This window comes from Canis lupus, chromosome 14 (genome assembly GCF_011100685.1).
Source record: "Canis lupus familiaris isolate Mischka breed German Shepherd chromosome 14, alternate assembly UU_Cfam_GSD_1.0, whole genome shotgun sequence".
NCBI lineage: Eukaryota > Metazoa > Chordata > Mammalia > Carnivora > Canidae > Canis > Canis lupus.
In genome coordinates, this window is record NC_049235.1 from 18,779,581 (window position 1) to 18,792,702 (window position 13,122).

The following is a 13,122-nucleotide window of genomic DNA, read 5'->3' on the forward strand; positions in this document are numbered from 1 at the left end:
ACTTGATCCCCGGTCTCCAGGATCATGCCCTGAGCTGAAGGCAGACCCTCAACCTCTGAGCCACCCAGGCATTCTCTGGTGGGTTGTTATAGCAGCCACAGGAAACCATACAAAGTAGAATTGTTGGGTTAAATAGTAACTCTATATTTAACAATTTGAGGAACTACCACACTGTTTTCCAAAGTGGTTCTGCCATTTTAAATTTCCACTAGCATTGTATAAGGGCTCTAATTTCTCTAAATCCTTATTAACACCTGTTATTGTCTGTCTTTAACTATAGCTATCCTAGTGGATGTGACGTGATATCTTGTTATGTTTTTGACTTACATTTCCTTAATGGCTAATGATATTCAGCATCTTTTTATATGCTTATTGGTCATTTGTATATCTGTGCAAAAATGTCTGTTTAAAGCCTTTGCCCATTCTTCAGTTGGATTGTTTGTCCTTTTATTGTTGAATTGGAAGAGTTTTAAACTTCTGCAGTTTTAGTTTTTAGGTCTCTGATCCATTTTCGTTAATTTTTATATATGTAAGATTCGGGCACAGTCACTTTTAGAATATTCTCAGCCATTACCTCTTCAGAAGCTTCCGTTCATCCCATCTTCTCCATTCAGTTGCATGCATTCTAGATGTTTTAACTGTGTCTCATGTATCTTTTATGATCTTTTCTGTTGCTTCCATTTTTGTTTCAACTCGTGCTTCAGTTTATATAGTTTCTATTGATCTGTCCTTGAGTTCTTTAATCCTGTCTTCTGCTTTTTCTACTTCATGAGTTTTTAATTTGAGGTCATTGTATTTTTCAGTTACAGGATGTCAGATTCTGTTTTTGTTTTTGTTCATGATTGCAATTCTTTGAAATTCTCCTTTCTATTCATTTTGTACATCTTTTTCTCTATTTTATTTAACTTAATTATAATAGTTATCTTAAAGTCCCCTTCTGTTAATTCTAATATTTGGAGCAGCTTTTGCTTTTTACAGATTTACCCACTTATTGCCTCTTTACTTTAGAGATGTGAATTAAGAAAAAAGAAATCTAGATTTTTTTTATTTTTTAATTTATTTTTTTTTAAGATTTTATTTATTTATTCATGAGAGACATAGAGAGAGAGAGAGAGAGAGAGAGAGAGAGAGAGAGAGAGAGGCAGAGACGCAGGCAGAGGGAGAAGCAGACTCCGTGCAGGGAGCCTGATGTGGGACTCGATCCTGGGTCTCCAGGATCACACCCTGGGCTGAAGGCGGCACTAAACCGCTGAGCCACCCAGGCTGCCCCTAGATTTTTTTTTTTAAAAGCAGATTAGTAATAACAATGAAGCTGTTACAAGAAGGGGAAAAGTAGGGCAGGCCTGGCCTTTTGTTTCCTGGGTCAACTGGAAGGAAGTAATTTTTCTGAACTGTCTGTATAATGTGCTGATTATTCAGGATAGACAGTAAACCACAATAACATTAAAAAAGAAGAGATCAGTGTGATGTAAGTGATTAGTGCAGTGCTGGCTATTTGGTAATTTAATTTGTAAATGCTTTGTAGAGATAGGCACTGAGCTAAATATACTTGGAGAGTGATAATTATCTTAATCTTGTGGCTTAGTAAGTATGATTAAGATCTTTGCTATTTAGCATAAAGCTTTAATTAGTATTAATGATCTCATAAACTTTGTAAATTATTTCTCTGTTTTTTGGCATTGATATATGATTAGCTAGGGATATTTTAAGTATGTGAATTGGTGAGTAGCTTTTAGTTTCATCCCTTAATAAAAATACCATTTCCTGTACATTCATTATTTTTGTAATATTGTAGAGAGATTTGAAGTTTAGTAAAGACTTGAGAATTTTTTTCTCTTAAAGATGATATTAACAAGTAGAAGTAAGGATGCCTGCGTGGCTTAGCAGTTTAGCGCCTGCCTTTGGCCCAGGGCGTGATCCTGGAGTCCCAAAATCGAGTCCCACATCAGGCTCCCTGCATGGAGCCTGCTTCTCCCTCTGCCTGTGTCTCTGCCTCTCTCTCTCTTCTTATTTTATTTTAAAAATAAAATCTTAAAAAAAAAAAAAAACACGTAAAAGTAAATGTGTTTGCTGTGTTGTTGAATGGATTCTCAAAGTTGATCATGATTATGATGATAATTCTCTAACTGTATTCTATTTTCCTAGTTCTTGTGTATTCTTCCTCTAACTTTTTGGAGTGTTTCTTTTCTTTTTTTTAAGAACACGGCTTGATGAACTGAGAATGTTTCTAGAGAATGAGACCTGGGAGCTTTGTCCTGTTAAGTCAAATTTCAGCATCCTGCAACTTCATGTAAGTGTTTCTTAGGAACAAATGGATCTTTCATTTAGTTGTCTTTAAAAAAAAAACAACGACATATTACTAAAAAATCATTTATAAAATCATTAAGAAATAGCACCTTGCATTAAGAAATAGCTCCTTGCTTAAAAGTGATTAATAGCCAGCCTCTTTTATAAGAGTGATGCTTTTATGTAGAGATGACAAAATCTGTCTCTTTTTATAAATTCACTTTATATACTTAAGGAAAACTCTTTTGCCTGATCATTTCCTTTGGTTTCAGAAGAAGATCTACTGCTTTAAGTTTTGTAAAAAATTAATCAGTTGTATTTTGATGGTCTTTAATGGAAAAGCTTATATTTTCAGGATGCTTGTGATTTCTTGTTTGTTTGTCATTTCTTAAAGGAACTAGTATCTTCTTAATTTATGTTCCAGCTAATAAATGTGCCAATAGTAAGACAATGCCTCAGAAATAAAAGAAGTACTTATAAACGATACCCTTAACTCATTTTTATTAGTTAACTGATTCCTTGAATCCTCATAGAATATGTAATCTGTGAAAATATTAACTGATTTGTTTTCCCTTGGTTGAAACACATCGGTAGATAAACACTCCTTGTGTGATAGATGGTGCCCTACAAATACCAAATGTCAAAACACAATGTATAAACTTAGATCCCTGTGTAGAAGGTCCAGTATGCTTAGATTTGCTTTTGGAAGGAATGGCTTTTTTAGAAGCAATTTTCTTATTCTAGATACATGTAAAGAATACATGATTTAAAGTTTTTAATAAGGATAGTTTTTATGCTTATATTGTATATAATAGTTTACTTATCCAGTTCTATCATATTCTTTTCCCAATGTGGAAATAGTAAATACAGTGAATTAATAAATGCTTTAAAGACAACAGAATTAACATTGATTTTAACGTTATTTTAGAATTCTTTTTTTTTTTTTAGATTTATTTATTTGAGAGAGAGTGTGCACAGTGTTGCAATGGGGTGGGGTGGGTGGAGAGGCAAAGGGAAAGGGAGAGAGAATCTCAACCAGACTGAGCTTGGAGCTCTATACTGAGGTGGGAGCCTGATAATAGAGCTCAGTCTCACAATCCTGAGATCATGACAGGAGCTTAAACCAAGAATTGGACATTCAACCAATTGCGCCATGCAGGTGCCCCAACATTATTTTAGAATTCTTAAATAAAATGATTCCTTAGCATTATTTAGAATTCTAACATTGATTTTAGAATTCCTGTTTAAATAATTTTATTTGAATTTGTGTTTAACCATCTAATTATATCTGTGTGTATGAGCACATATACTTGATATAATTATAAAACATTTTTTAATGATACACACTTGAAATATTTTCACCCAAGTAAGCATTATCTCCTTTAAAGTAGTTACCTTGAATTTCCAGTTATGCAAGGTGGATAAAGATCTACTGTGTAAGATTTTGCCTATAGTTAACCATACCTTATTCACTTAAAATTTTTTTAAGAGAGTAGATCTTTAGGCTCCTGGCTGGTTCAGTCACTGGTGTGTGCAACTCTTGATCTTGGGTTCGAACCCCATGCTGGGTATAGAGGTTACTTAAAAATAAAATCTTTAAAAAAAAGAGAGTAGATCTCAGATTAAGTATTCTATCAATGGTTTTAAAAAGTAGTTACTTTGAAAATTATTCACAACTGAGATACTGTTCTCTTGACACATGTATTCCTGTAGAGTCAGTTAAAAAACAAAATCAACTCATTAATTTATAAAGTTGTAAAAATAATGTTTAGAATTATAAAGTAATGGCATAATTTTTGAGCATTATGATGGATCTGATTTAATGTGTAGCTGCAGTTTAAAAAGAAAATAAACATCATTTGAAACTTAACAAACGTAGTTTTTATGAAGATTATCTTTGAATATGAAAGATTTTAAATTTGGGATTAATATTCAAAAGATTAAAAGGTGTAAGAAAATGTATACCGGGACACCTGGATGGCTCAGTCTGTTAAGCGTCTGCCTTCAGCTCAGATCATGATCTTCAGGTCCTAGGATCGAGCCCTATGTTGGGCCCCTTGCTCAGCGAGAAGTCTGCTTCTCCCTCTCCCCTCTGCCTTTCCCCCCTGCTATGTTCTCTTTCTCTCAAATAGATAAATAAAATCTTTTTTTTTTTAAGAAAATAAAAATGTATACCAAATTTTTGTGAAAAATCATCAAGAGTTTTGTAATTCAGAGGAACTTTAGAGATTATTCCATCTCTTCCAAATGAGCAGTGTGCTCTTGAACTTGGCCCTGAATCCATCTGGACTACCTCAGTTTCCTCATCTGGAAACAGCTCTTTAGTTTTAGCATTGTGATTCTCTTACTGTATGTAGCTTGACTCTCTAATTTTATTGAAGAAATTGAGGCACAGAGAAGCCATGTGACATTCCCAACATTACATAGGAAGTTAATAGAACATAATGGATTAATGGCAAACTATAGGAACTAGATGACGTATCATCTGACCTCAGCATGTGTATTTGTGTTGTCTGCAGTGTGAAGAAAAAGAAATGAAAGTTTATATACATCAATATAACAAACATTTTGTTTTTTTTTTTGTTTTTTTTTTTTTTTTATAACAAACATTTTGATGTATTTTTATAGAACACCTTAACTGGTGAAAACATATAGTTAATTATTAACAACAATTAATTTTTATTGTTACCTTTTTATTGCTTAAAACCATTTTCTGCTAGGTCTTTGCTGCTATGCTAAAATGTTTAGAATTATTCAAATTTAAGTTATTTTCAGAAATTTTCTGTGCAGTTTCATAAACCAAGCCAAAAGTAGCTTGATACAGATAACACTTTTAAAAAGTGATATCAGCAACAGAGTTGTCTTTAGGGAAACCTTTGAGCACATATATTCAAATTTCTGCTTTCAGATAACTTCCAGGATTTAAAAGTGAATAACCTGAAGAATCAAGATTAATTTTTTTTCACTAACTCAACATTTATATTGATGGAATATGTTATGTACTTGGATTTTATTGTTGTTGCTAAAAGGTATCTGGTTCCTTTTTTCATGTCCAGGAATTTAAATTCATGGAACAGTCTCGTTCCCCATCAGTTTCACCCAGTAAACAGCCAGCTTCAACTTCCTCAAAAACAGTGACCTTGTTTGAGCAGTACTGTAGTGATGGGAATCCCTTTGAAATCCAGGCCAACCACAAAGATGAAGAAACAGAAGATGTCCTGGCTTCTAATGGGGTATGTAGTGTTTTTAAAACCTACTGTGAAACATAAGTGAGATTTTCATATTGAAAAGTGTTCTACCCAGTGAGCAAGGTAATTAGCTAGATTTATTTATCCATTTGCTACCCACCTTCCTACCTATATGCTTAAATACCTGTGATAGCACTTATATAGTAATGGCTTTACAGCATGCTTTGTTGAAAATGTCCTTTTAAACAATACATTTTGCCTTTATGTTTACTTTGTGCTCTTACTAGATTGCTGTATGTTCTTACTAGATTACTAAATCGGGCAGGAGTATAGTTTCTTCACTCATATTTCTGTGATTTGTTTTTAGATGGATGAGGGAATAGATCATCTGCACTTCCCAGCTTCACTCTTGGGCATCCGAATCATTTTGCTCCATTCCCTTTATCTGAGAAAGAGTAGTGTCTTGCTTGGTTACCCAGCAGGGATGCTTTTAGGATTAGAAGACAATTTTTTAATACTTTGAGCAGTTCAGAAAACATAATATAAACCAGAGGTTGTGTGAGTTAATGGAAAGGATTTGAAGATAGATGAATGAATATGACCTTTATTATTTATTAACTGTGTGACCCTCAGCAACTTATTTTAACTTTGTGAGCCTCAGTGTTGCTGTATTTACAATGAGTGAATGTTTACTTCACAGTTACCTGTGTTTTTTCAATATTTAATTTGGATGGGTCCTTCTGATCTGCATCATTTCTAGAGGGGCCCTGTATGATTTTTATTTTATATTTGATGAAGATGAAGTGAAAACTATTCAGATTTGATGAAATTCTGTTGAATTTCTGAATGTATTTTAGTTTTGACATTTTCTTTTTTTGTTTGGTGAAGATACAGTTTAAAAAATATTGCCATGAAGTATATCATTATTTTATTGTGAAGTAGAAGTTATTTCATAGTAATCCATGTTTACAATTATTATTTAGTGATTCTTAGTGACACTTTGCCTCTCTCAAGTAGACTAAACTGAAAGGAAAAAGTCTTTTCAGTATTTTTGAAATAATATATCCCTCTGTACTGATAATTTTCTAATTTAAATTTCACATAGCATTTGATTCTCATTATCCAAGCAGTGGTGTTCTATAAAGTCTTCTCTGAACACTGAATTAGCAAATACAGAACCATCGTTCCCAAGTGAAATGCAGGATTAGGTTCCTGTGAGCCTTTGGTCACAACGTTTTCATTAACCAGTCGGTGTATAACCTTGTTTTATATGTGTCTTTGTTTGAAGACTTCTAAGTTAATGTATAGTATTAAACATTGAACTCAGAGCCAACAGTACTAGAATTCCTGCCTGAATGAAGCTTATTTAACACATGTATTTTTGCCATAAGGCATATTACAGTCTTGCACTTTGGAACACTAGACAGAACTTTAGTCCTACACTTAGGGGCCATTCTAAATAGGAAATCACCAGCAAAAAGCACAAATATTTTTAAAATGTGACACTAAATACATTATGAAAAGGACACATTTGTTTAAGTAGGAAAGCTGAAGCAAGAAGGCAGAGGGCATCACCTTGTTTGCGCTCAGCTAGGAATGTGCATTTTGGATAAGGATAACTCAAAAGTTTCTGCGTACTCTTTACATAATCATGAATGACTGTGAAAGTGTCACGAAGTATTAATGTTGGGGTCACAAATAAAATTTAGGAAGTAGGGAAATTTGCAAATACAGAATCCTCAAAAGTGAGGATCTCTGGTACTGTGAGAATCATGAAGCTCTGTCATTATAACTAGGAGATCCTGGTTTGTGCGGATCCTCTTTATGAATATTATCAGGATAACCTGGTGTACATGTGGGTGAGAATGCCTCTAATGCTCATTTGCAGTTATTAATGTGTAATCTAATCTTTCCAGGTATCACGTAAGTCATTGAGGGTCAGGGTCCACATCTTACCATGGCCTGTCACACTGCTTTAGGCTCTCAAAAACTGGTTATTGAATTAGGTGGCCAATTTCTTTCCATGTTGTCTTCATACTGGTCTCCTCAACTGGCATATGGGGTAAAAACTTTGTTATAGAATAGTTCTGAAGATTCAGTGGGGAAATTCATGAAAGCACTTAATACTTAACATTCAAGAAATGCTAGCTATGATTCTGTCATATTAATTTATACTATTAAGCAATCATGCTGCTGCTGCTTTCTTTCCTGTGCATGGATTCCACTGTCCTCCCCATGCTGGCATGGGGCCTTGGTGCCATAAAGATGATGACAGTGTTAGGAAGGCAGCCTTCCTTTCAAGAGGAAATCCGCCATTTTTGTCCTTGCTCTCAGTAGTTGCTCAGTGCTCAATATAATTTTCTAAGGCTCCCTTGGAATTAAATCTGATCATAATGAATTAGATGGGACATTAGCATGTGTGTTATAAGAGTTTATTACGCTGAATTAACATTTCCACAGTGCCAGAAATTGTATACTCAACCTTTTTATGGTGAATTAGCAAAATGGAAGTAAGTATGATGAAAACACTTGAAGGAAGAGAAGAGATTTAAAAAATAATTTTTTTAGTCAACTGTACACACTTTTCCTCTCCTAAGACATAGCATGATGTTTGTTTTTGTTTTCTTTACATGGAGATTTGATTTTTTGGGAGACATTTAGAAGCTTTTGTGGGGATAAAATGTTTGTATTTCATGTTCCTTTTTTTTTTCTTTTGAGCTGGTTAAGATGGATGAAGGAGAAAATAAAAAGTTAATATTCCTGATGGCAAAGTTAGAGATAAGTTATTAAGAACTTTCTTCCCTAAACTGCTTCTTAAAAATTGGTTACTCTTAGTGTGTTGAAAGACTCCAGAAAAGTTGGCTGTTCATGCCCATTACTAAATATACTGTATTCTTCAGTATGAATCTGATGAGCAAGAAAAAAGTGCCTATCAGGAGTATGACAGCGACAGTGATGTTCCTGAGGAACTGAAACGAGATTATGTGGATGAGCAAACGGGTGATGCACCTGTGAAAAGGTAACTGTTCTTAGATTGTCTGGTATTCTGGTATTTCATATTTTATGTTGTGCATTTAAATAGAGGATTTTATTTAAAGGTTAGAAAAAAGCAATCAAAACTTAAATATTTCTGTAAGTTATAATGTCAGGTGATAGAAATCAATATGCTTTAAAATGATTCCTGAAAGGTTGACAATGTAGTTTTTTTATTTTTGGATTGAGCATCATCAGAGGACTCCTAATTAGAGAGTAGTGGTTTTTGCAGAAAACTTCTGGTTTATAAAATTAGTATTGCCATTTGGAGCAATTCCTGTTTTGTGTAGGTTAGAAAACTCAAAGAGGGAAGTAGTTATTTGTTTTGTATGTGGAATTCCTGCCTCAGTCTAGTAAATACAGAAAGTCTCCACTCACCTTTCCAAGGTTAATTATATTCATTGATTGGGCCTTCTATTAAGCTCCTTCATTGTTTTGTTTCTGTGATAAACTGTCTTCTTCAAAAACTGTGATAATCACATAAGAATTTTTTGTCACCTTCTCCCTATTAAATGGGCCTGATTCTTATATGTAAATGAGTTAACTTCATGAGTATCATACATTTAGTATACTTACTTAATTTTTAATGATAAATTTAAATATATTTTGCCCCAAAGTACCTAATTAGTACCTATTTAATTTGAAACCCTGATTGATATAATCTGTCTCCTCAAAAATGAGCAACTCATGTGATTGTAGATATTTTAATTGGGAAAAATTGTTTCCATTGGTTTTTATGTATGTGTGATGTTTAAATCCATCTATGGTCCATTATGAACAGAACAGAACTGTTCTGTTAGACTTCTTCCTTGGAGGTTTCAGGTATATTTTGGCTAAAAGAAAAGCTGTAACTGAAATGAACACATAAGACAGTGTCTGCCAGTATATGTGTATATATTTGCATTTTTGGTAAGGTTATGCGGTTACCTTTCTAAAGTGTCCTAACTTACCACTAAGAACTATGAATAATATAAACTATGAACTGCATTCAATCAATATCAGTTCTAACTTCAGAGGGTCTCTTGAATTTATAAAAATATCTTATATTTCACTGCTACCATCCAGGCTCATGCAGAAATTATCTCTGCCAGATTATTGGATCAGCCCCCCTTACCCTGGCTCACTGTCTCTATCTAGTGTTGCCCCCTCCTAATTCCTCTTGTATACAAATTTTAGATTTTTTTTTATTATTATGTACAGATTTGTTCATGTCATTTCCCTGGTTAAAATTTGCTTTCAAGTTTAGGTTCATACTCTCTAGATTTGATTGCCTTCAGTGGTCTGGCCTCTCCTTACCTTTTTTCTTGTCACTTTGCCCTCAGCCCACTGGTTCCCCATGCTAGCATTGTGAACTCTGTGCTTCTCCAAGCACACTCACTTCTTCTACCTCTGACCTTATTACTCATTGCCCCCCCCCCCCCGTTTTTTGTACTTACCATATAACTTTGACGTTTTCTTTGAACCTGATGTCATCCCCTACCCCAGACTCTATCATCTTACCTTAGACTTTAGATATTAAATTTAGATTATAAGGAGGGTATTTTTCATATTTATAAGTCTGAAATCAGGATACTTGGTACATTTGATATATAATCTCCCTGGAACATCTGTTTTTTTAAGGTGACATAACTTCTTTTAATGGTTGATAATTAATGTCTTAGAATCAAAGAAATACAGTATAGTACTTTATTTCTTTGCTTATGAATTTCTCTTCCTCTCTGGACTGTAAGCTCTATAAGGACAAGAGGATCATCTCTATATCACCACCTGTGATATAGGGTAACACTTTCAGTAACTGATTAGTGAATGAAGGATAGATTCTAATCTCAATAACTTACTGATTTACTAGTTGACAACCCTAATTGCAACTCTGTTTTGTTTTTCTGTATTAAGCGTTTCTAGAGAAACTCTAAAAAGCAGGAAGAAATCAGATTATAGTCTAAATAAAGTGAATGCACCCATCTTAACCAATACAACATTGAATGTAATAAGACTTGTTGGTAAGTAGTCACTTTTTTAAAAAAAACATTATTAGTTAAATTTGTTGACTTTTGTTACTTTATTGAGGTTTTCATTGTACATTCCAGTGCTCATCACAAGGGAGGTTTAAAGATTGTCATATGTCAATGCTTTCTCATCATAATTCTTCCAAATAATATAATACTAATATTATTATTAGTTGTTCTTTTTCAGTTAACTTCATAGTATTTGTGTCTTCTACTTTTTCTAAAATATTCCAGTTAATTGAAATGTAATGAAAAATTCTCTATGTGAGTTAGAGGTATGTGTAGGATAGTGATAGTACCCATTTTACATTTACACAATATTTTGTGCTTAATTGTTTCATTGATCTTCACAATCTTCCTGTCAGATAGGCAGAGTGAATAGTGATTCTCTGGCATTTTCAGACACAAGAGTTCTAAAAGCTAAATGTTCACACCATAGGAAGAGTTGTTCTTATTACAGATAAGACCTTTATTGATGATTTTATAGAAACAAATAACATGAAGAAATGCCATTTAAAATATTTAGGTTTGAAGATGATGTGGAATTTTTAATGTCAGTATTTCAGTATTTTATATGCCATCTTAACATTTATATCTCACAAGTAAGCCTGTAAATTTGACAAATAAGTCATAGAGATGTCTTCTCAAATTAATTAAGTCATCTATACCAGTCAGGAATTTTAATGTGTTCTATAAAAAAAAAATCTCTGTATTCTGTTTATATGGAGATGATAATGGCCTGCTGCCTACTTTGATTACTCTTGGCTCTGATAAAATGCTCTGTGTTATTGAAGATAATTTCTAAATTTCATTAATGAATAGGGTAAAGTACACAAAATGTTTCGTAGGAGCCCCACTTTCTTTAGGAAAAATAGTGGAAAAGAAGTAATGAGTTGGGAGGAACAGAAAAAGTATATATTTTCATGATACACAGAAAAATGTCAAATTCTAAAAAGTGTTTTTTGGCTGATCATTGCCAAGGAAATTAGTTTTACTTCTTTATCCAAGAGAGCTAACTGAACATAGCATGATGAGTTACTATCTGGAATTTATAGAACTAGAACTGGAAAGGTTCTGAGAGGTCATCTGATATAAATTTCTATAAAACTTAAGATTTCTTTATCTAATGCACCTAAGTTTTGGTGGCCAACTAGCCTTTGTTTCATGTCTCACAGTCACTGGATACATATTATTTGGCAAGACCACTCATTCTACTATGAGACTGATTTAATTGGTAGAAATCTCTTCCTCCTGATAAACCAGAATTTCTTTTTCTCTGTAATTCTATCTGTTGGCCTTAGTTCTATATTTAAAAGCAAAAAGAGTAAGTAAGTCTATACTTTCTTCTCCTATTCTTCCCTGTGATTACTTTTCAGGCATGGGTGGTAGTTACACTGTCCTTCCTTTCCTCATGCGCCCGCAGTTCATTCTTCAGGGTCAGTAACAACAAATTCTTATCTAAGGATTACTGATTGACATAGTGGACATTGTTTTCTAATAGTAGATTTAAGCAACTGAGAAAAGTTGCATTCTTATGGGCCTTTGGTAGGTCAACCCTATAAAGCAGAACAGTCCCAAATAAATCTTCACTCAGTGAAGAGAATCTGACCATTATAAACTCAGCCTTCACCACCACCAGATCTTTTACTAGAATTGCAATTAAGAAACAATGCCTAGTATGCTATTTTAATTCTCATGTCTTCCCATTGAGACCTGGGATTAGGTGCTGCCATTTATTCCCTCCAGTAGACTTTTATGCCTACCATTTTCTCTCCCTGGGATGTCTTTATCTTCAGTTTGTATATATTCATAAAATAGAACTTTAAGAGAACCACTCGCTAGGGGGTCTCCAACCAGTAAATGCTATTCTATTCCCCATTATTGCATAGAGGTGCTTGAAGATAATAAACTGGCAAAGGTAATGTCTTTTCTTATAAAGCCAGTAGTACAGTTGTGTAAATAAGATTGATTAATTTTGGGTGCCTGGGAAGATGAAGGAACTAATTATTCAATAGTTGGGAGGCACATTTTAGAACATTAAAGGCATATTTAAAATGTCCTTTTCAAGTAGTATTTATTTGGCAGGTAATTAGGAGAGATTAAACAAAAAAGTGTTAATGGGGCTTCCCAGCCCCAGGTGGTACCTAAATCTGTTAGAAAGGCCCAGGGAGCCATTCACAAGTGTGGAGAACTAATCAGAATGCTTGCTTGTGTAAAGAGAAAATTCTGTCAGCCTGACAATTTCTTGCAGACAGAAGCAGAGAAATTTTAAGGACTGTGTCTCATCATTGAAATAGCCTAGCTATTAAAGATTCTCTCTCCTGGAGGCAGCTTTTTTTTTTTTTTTTTTTTTTTTAAGATTTCATTTATTCATGACAGACACACACACAGAGAGAGAGAGAGAGAGAGAGAGAGAGAAAAGCAGGTTCCATGCAGGGAGCCCGATGTGGGACTCGATCCCAGGTCTCCAGTATCACACCCTGGGCCAAAGGCAGCGTTAAACTGGGGCTGCCCTGGAGGCAGCTCTCACTTGAGCAGGTGTGATAGGTCTGAGAGGGGCAGAAGATAGGTTGCCAAAATTCATGCTTGTGAAAGCTACAGACCTTGGG

At 34.1% G+C, this 13,122-nt stretch overlaps 1 protein-coding gene across 4 annotated transcripts in view; it reads left to right on the forward strand.

The window, feature by feature from the left end:
* Positions 1–13,122, forward strand: part of VPS50 (VPS50 subunit of EARP/GARPII complex) — a 132,521-nt gene that overhangs the window by 83,356 nt on the left and 36,043 nt on the right. For all 4 annotated transcript variants that reach the window (XM_038556829.1, XM_038556832.1, XM_038556830.1 and 1 more), the window contains 4 exons: positions 2,200–2,290; positions 5,343–5,519; positions 8,375–8,493; positions 10,401–10,507. In XM_038556829.1, coding sequence (XP_038412757.1) covers positions 2,200–2,290; positions 5,343–5,519; positions 8,375–8,493; positions 10,401–10,507 — 494 coding nt within the window. The remainder of the gene's footprint in view (positions 1–2,199; positions 2,291–5,342; positions 5,520–8,374; positions 8,494–10,400; positions 10,508–13,122) is intronic.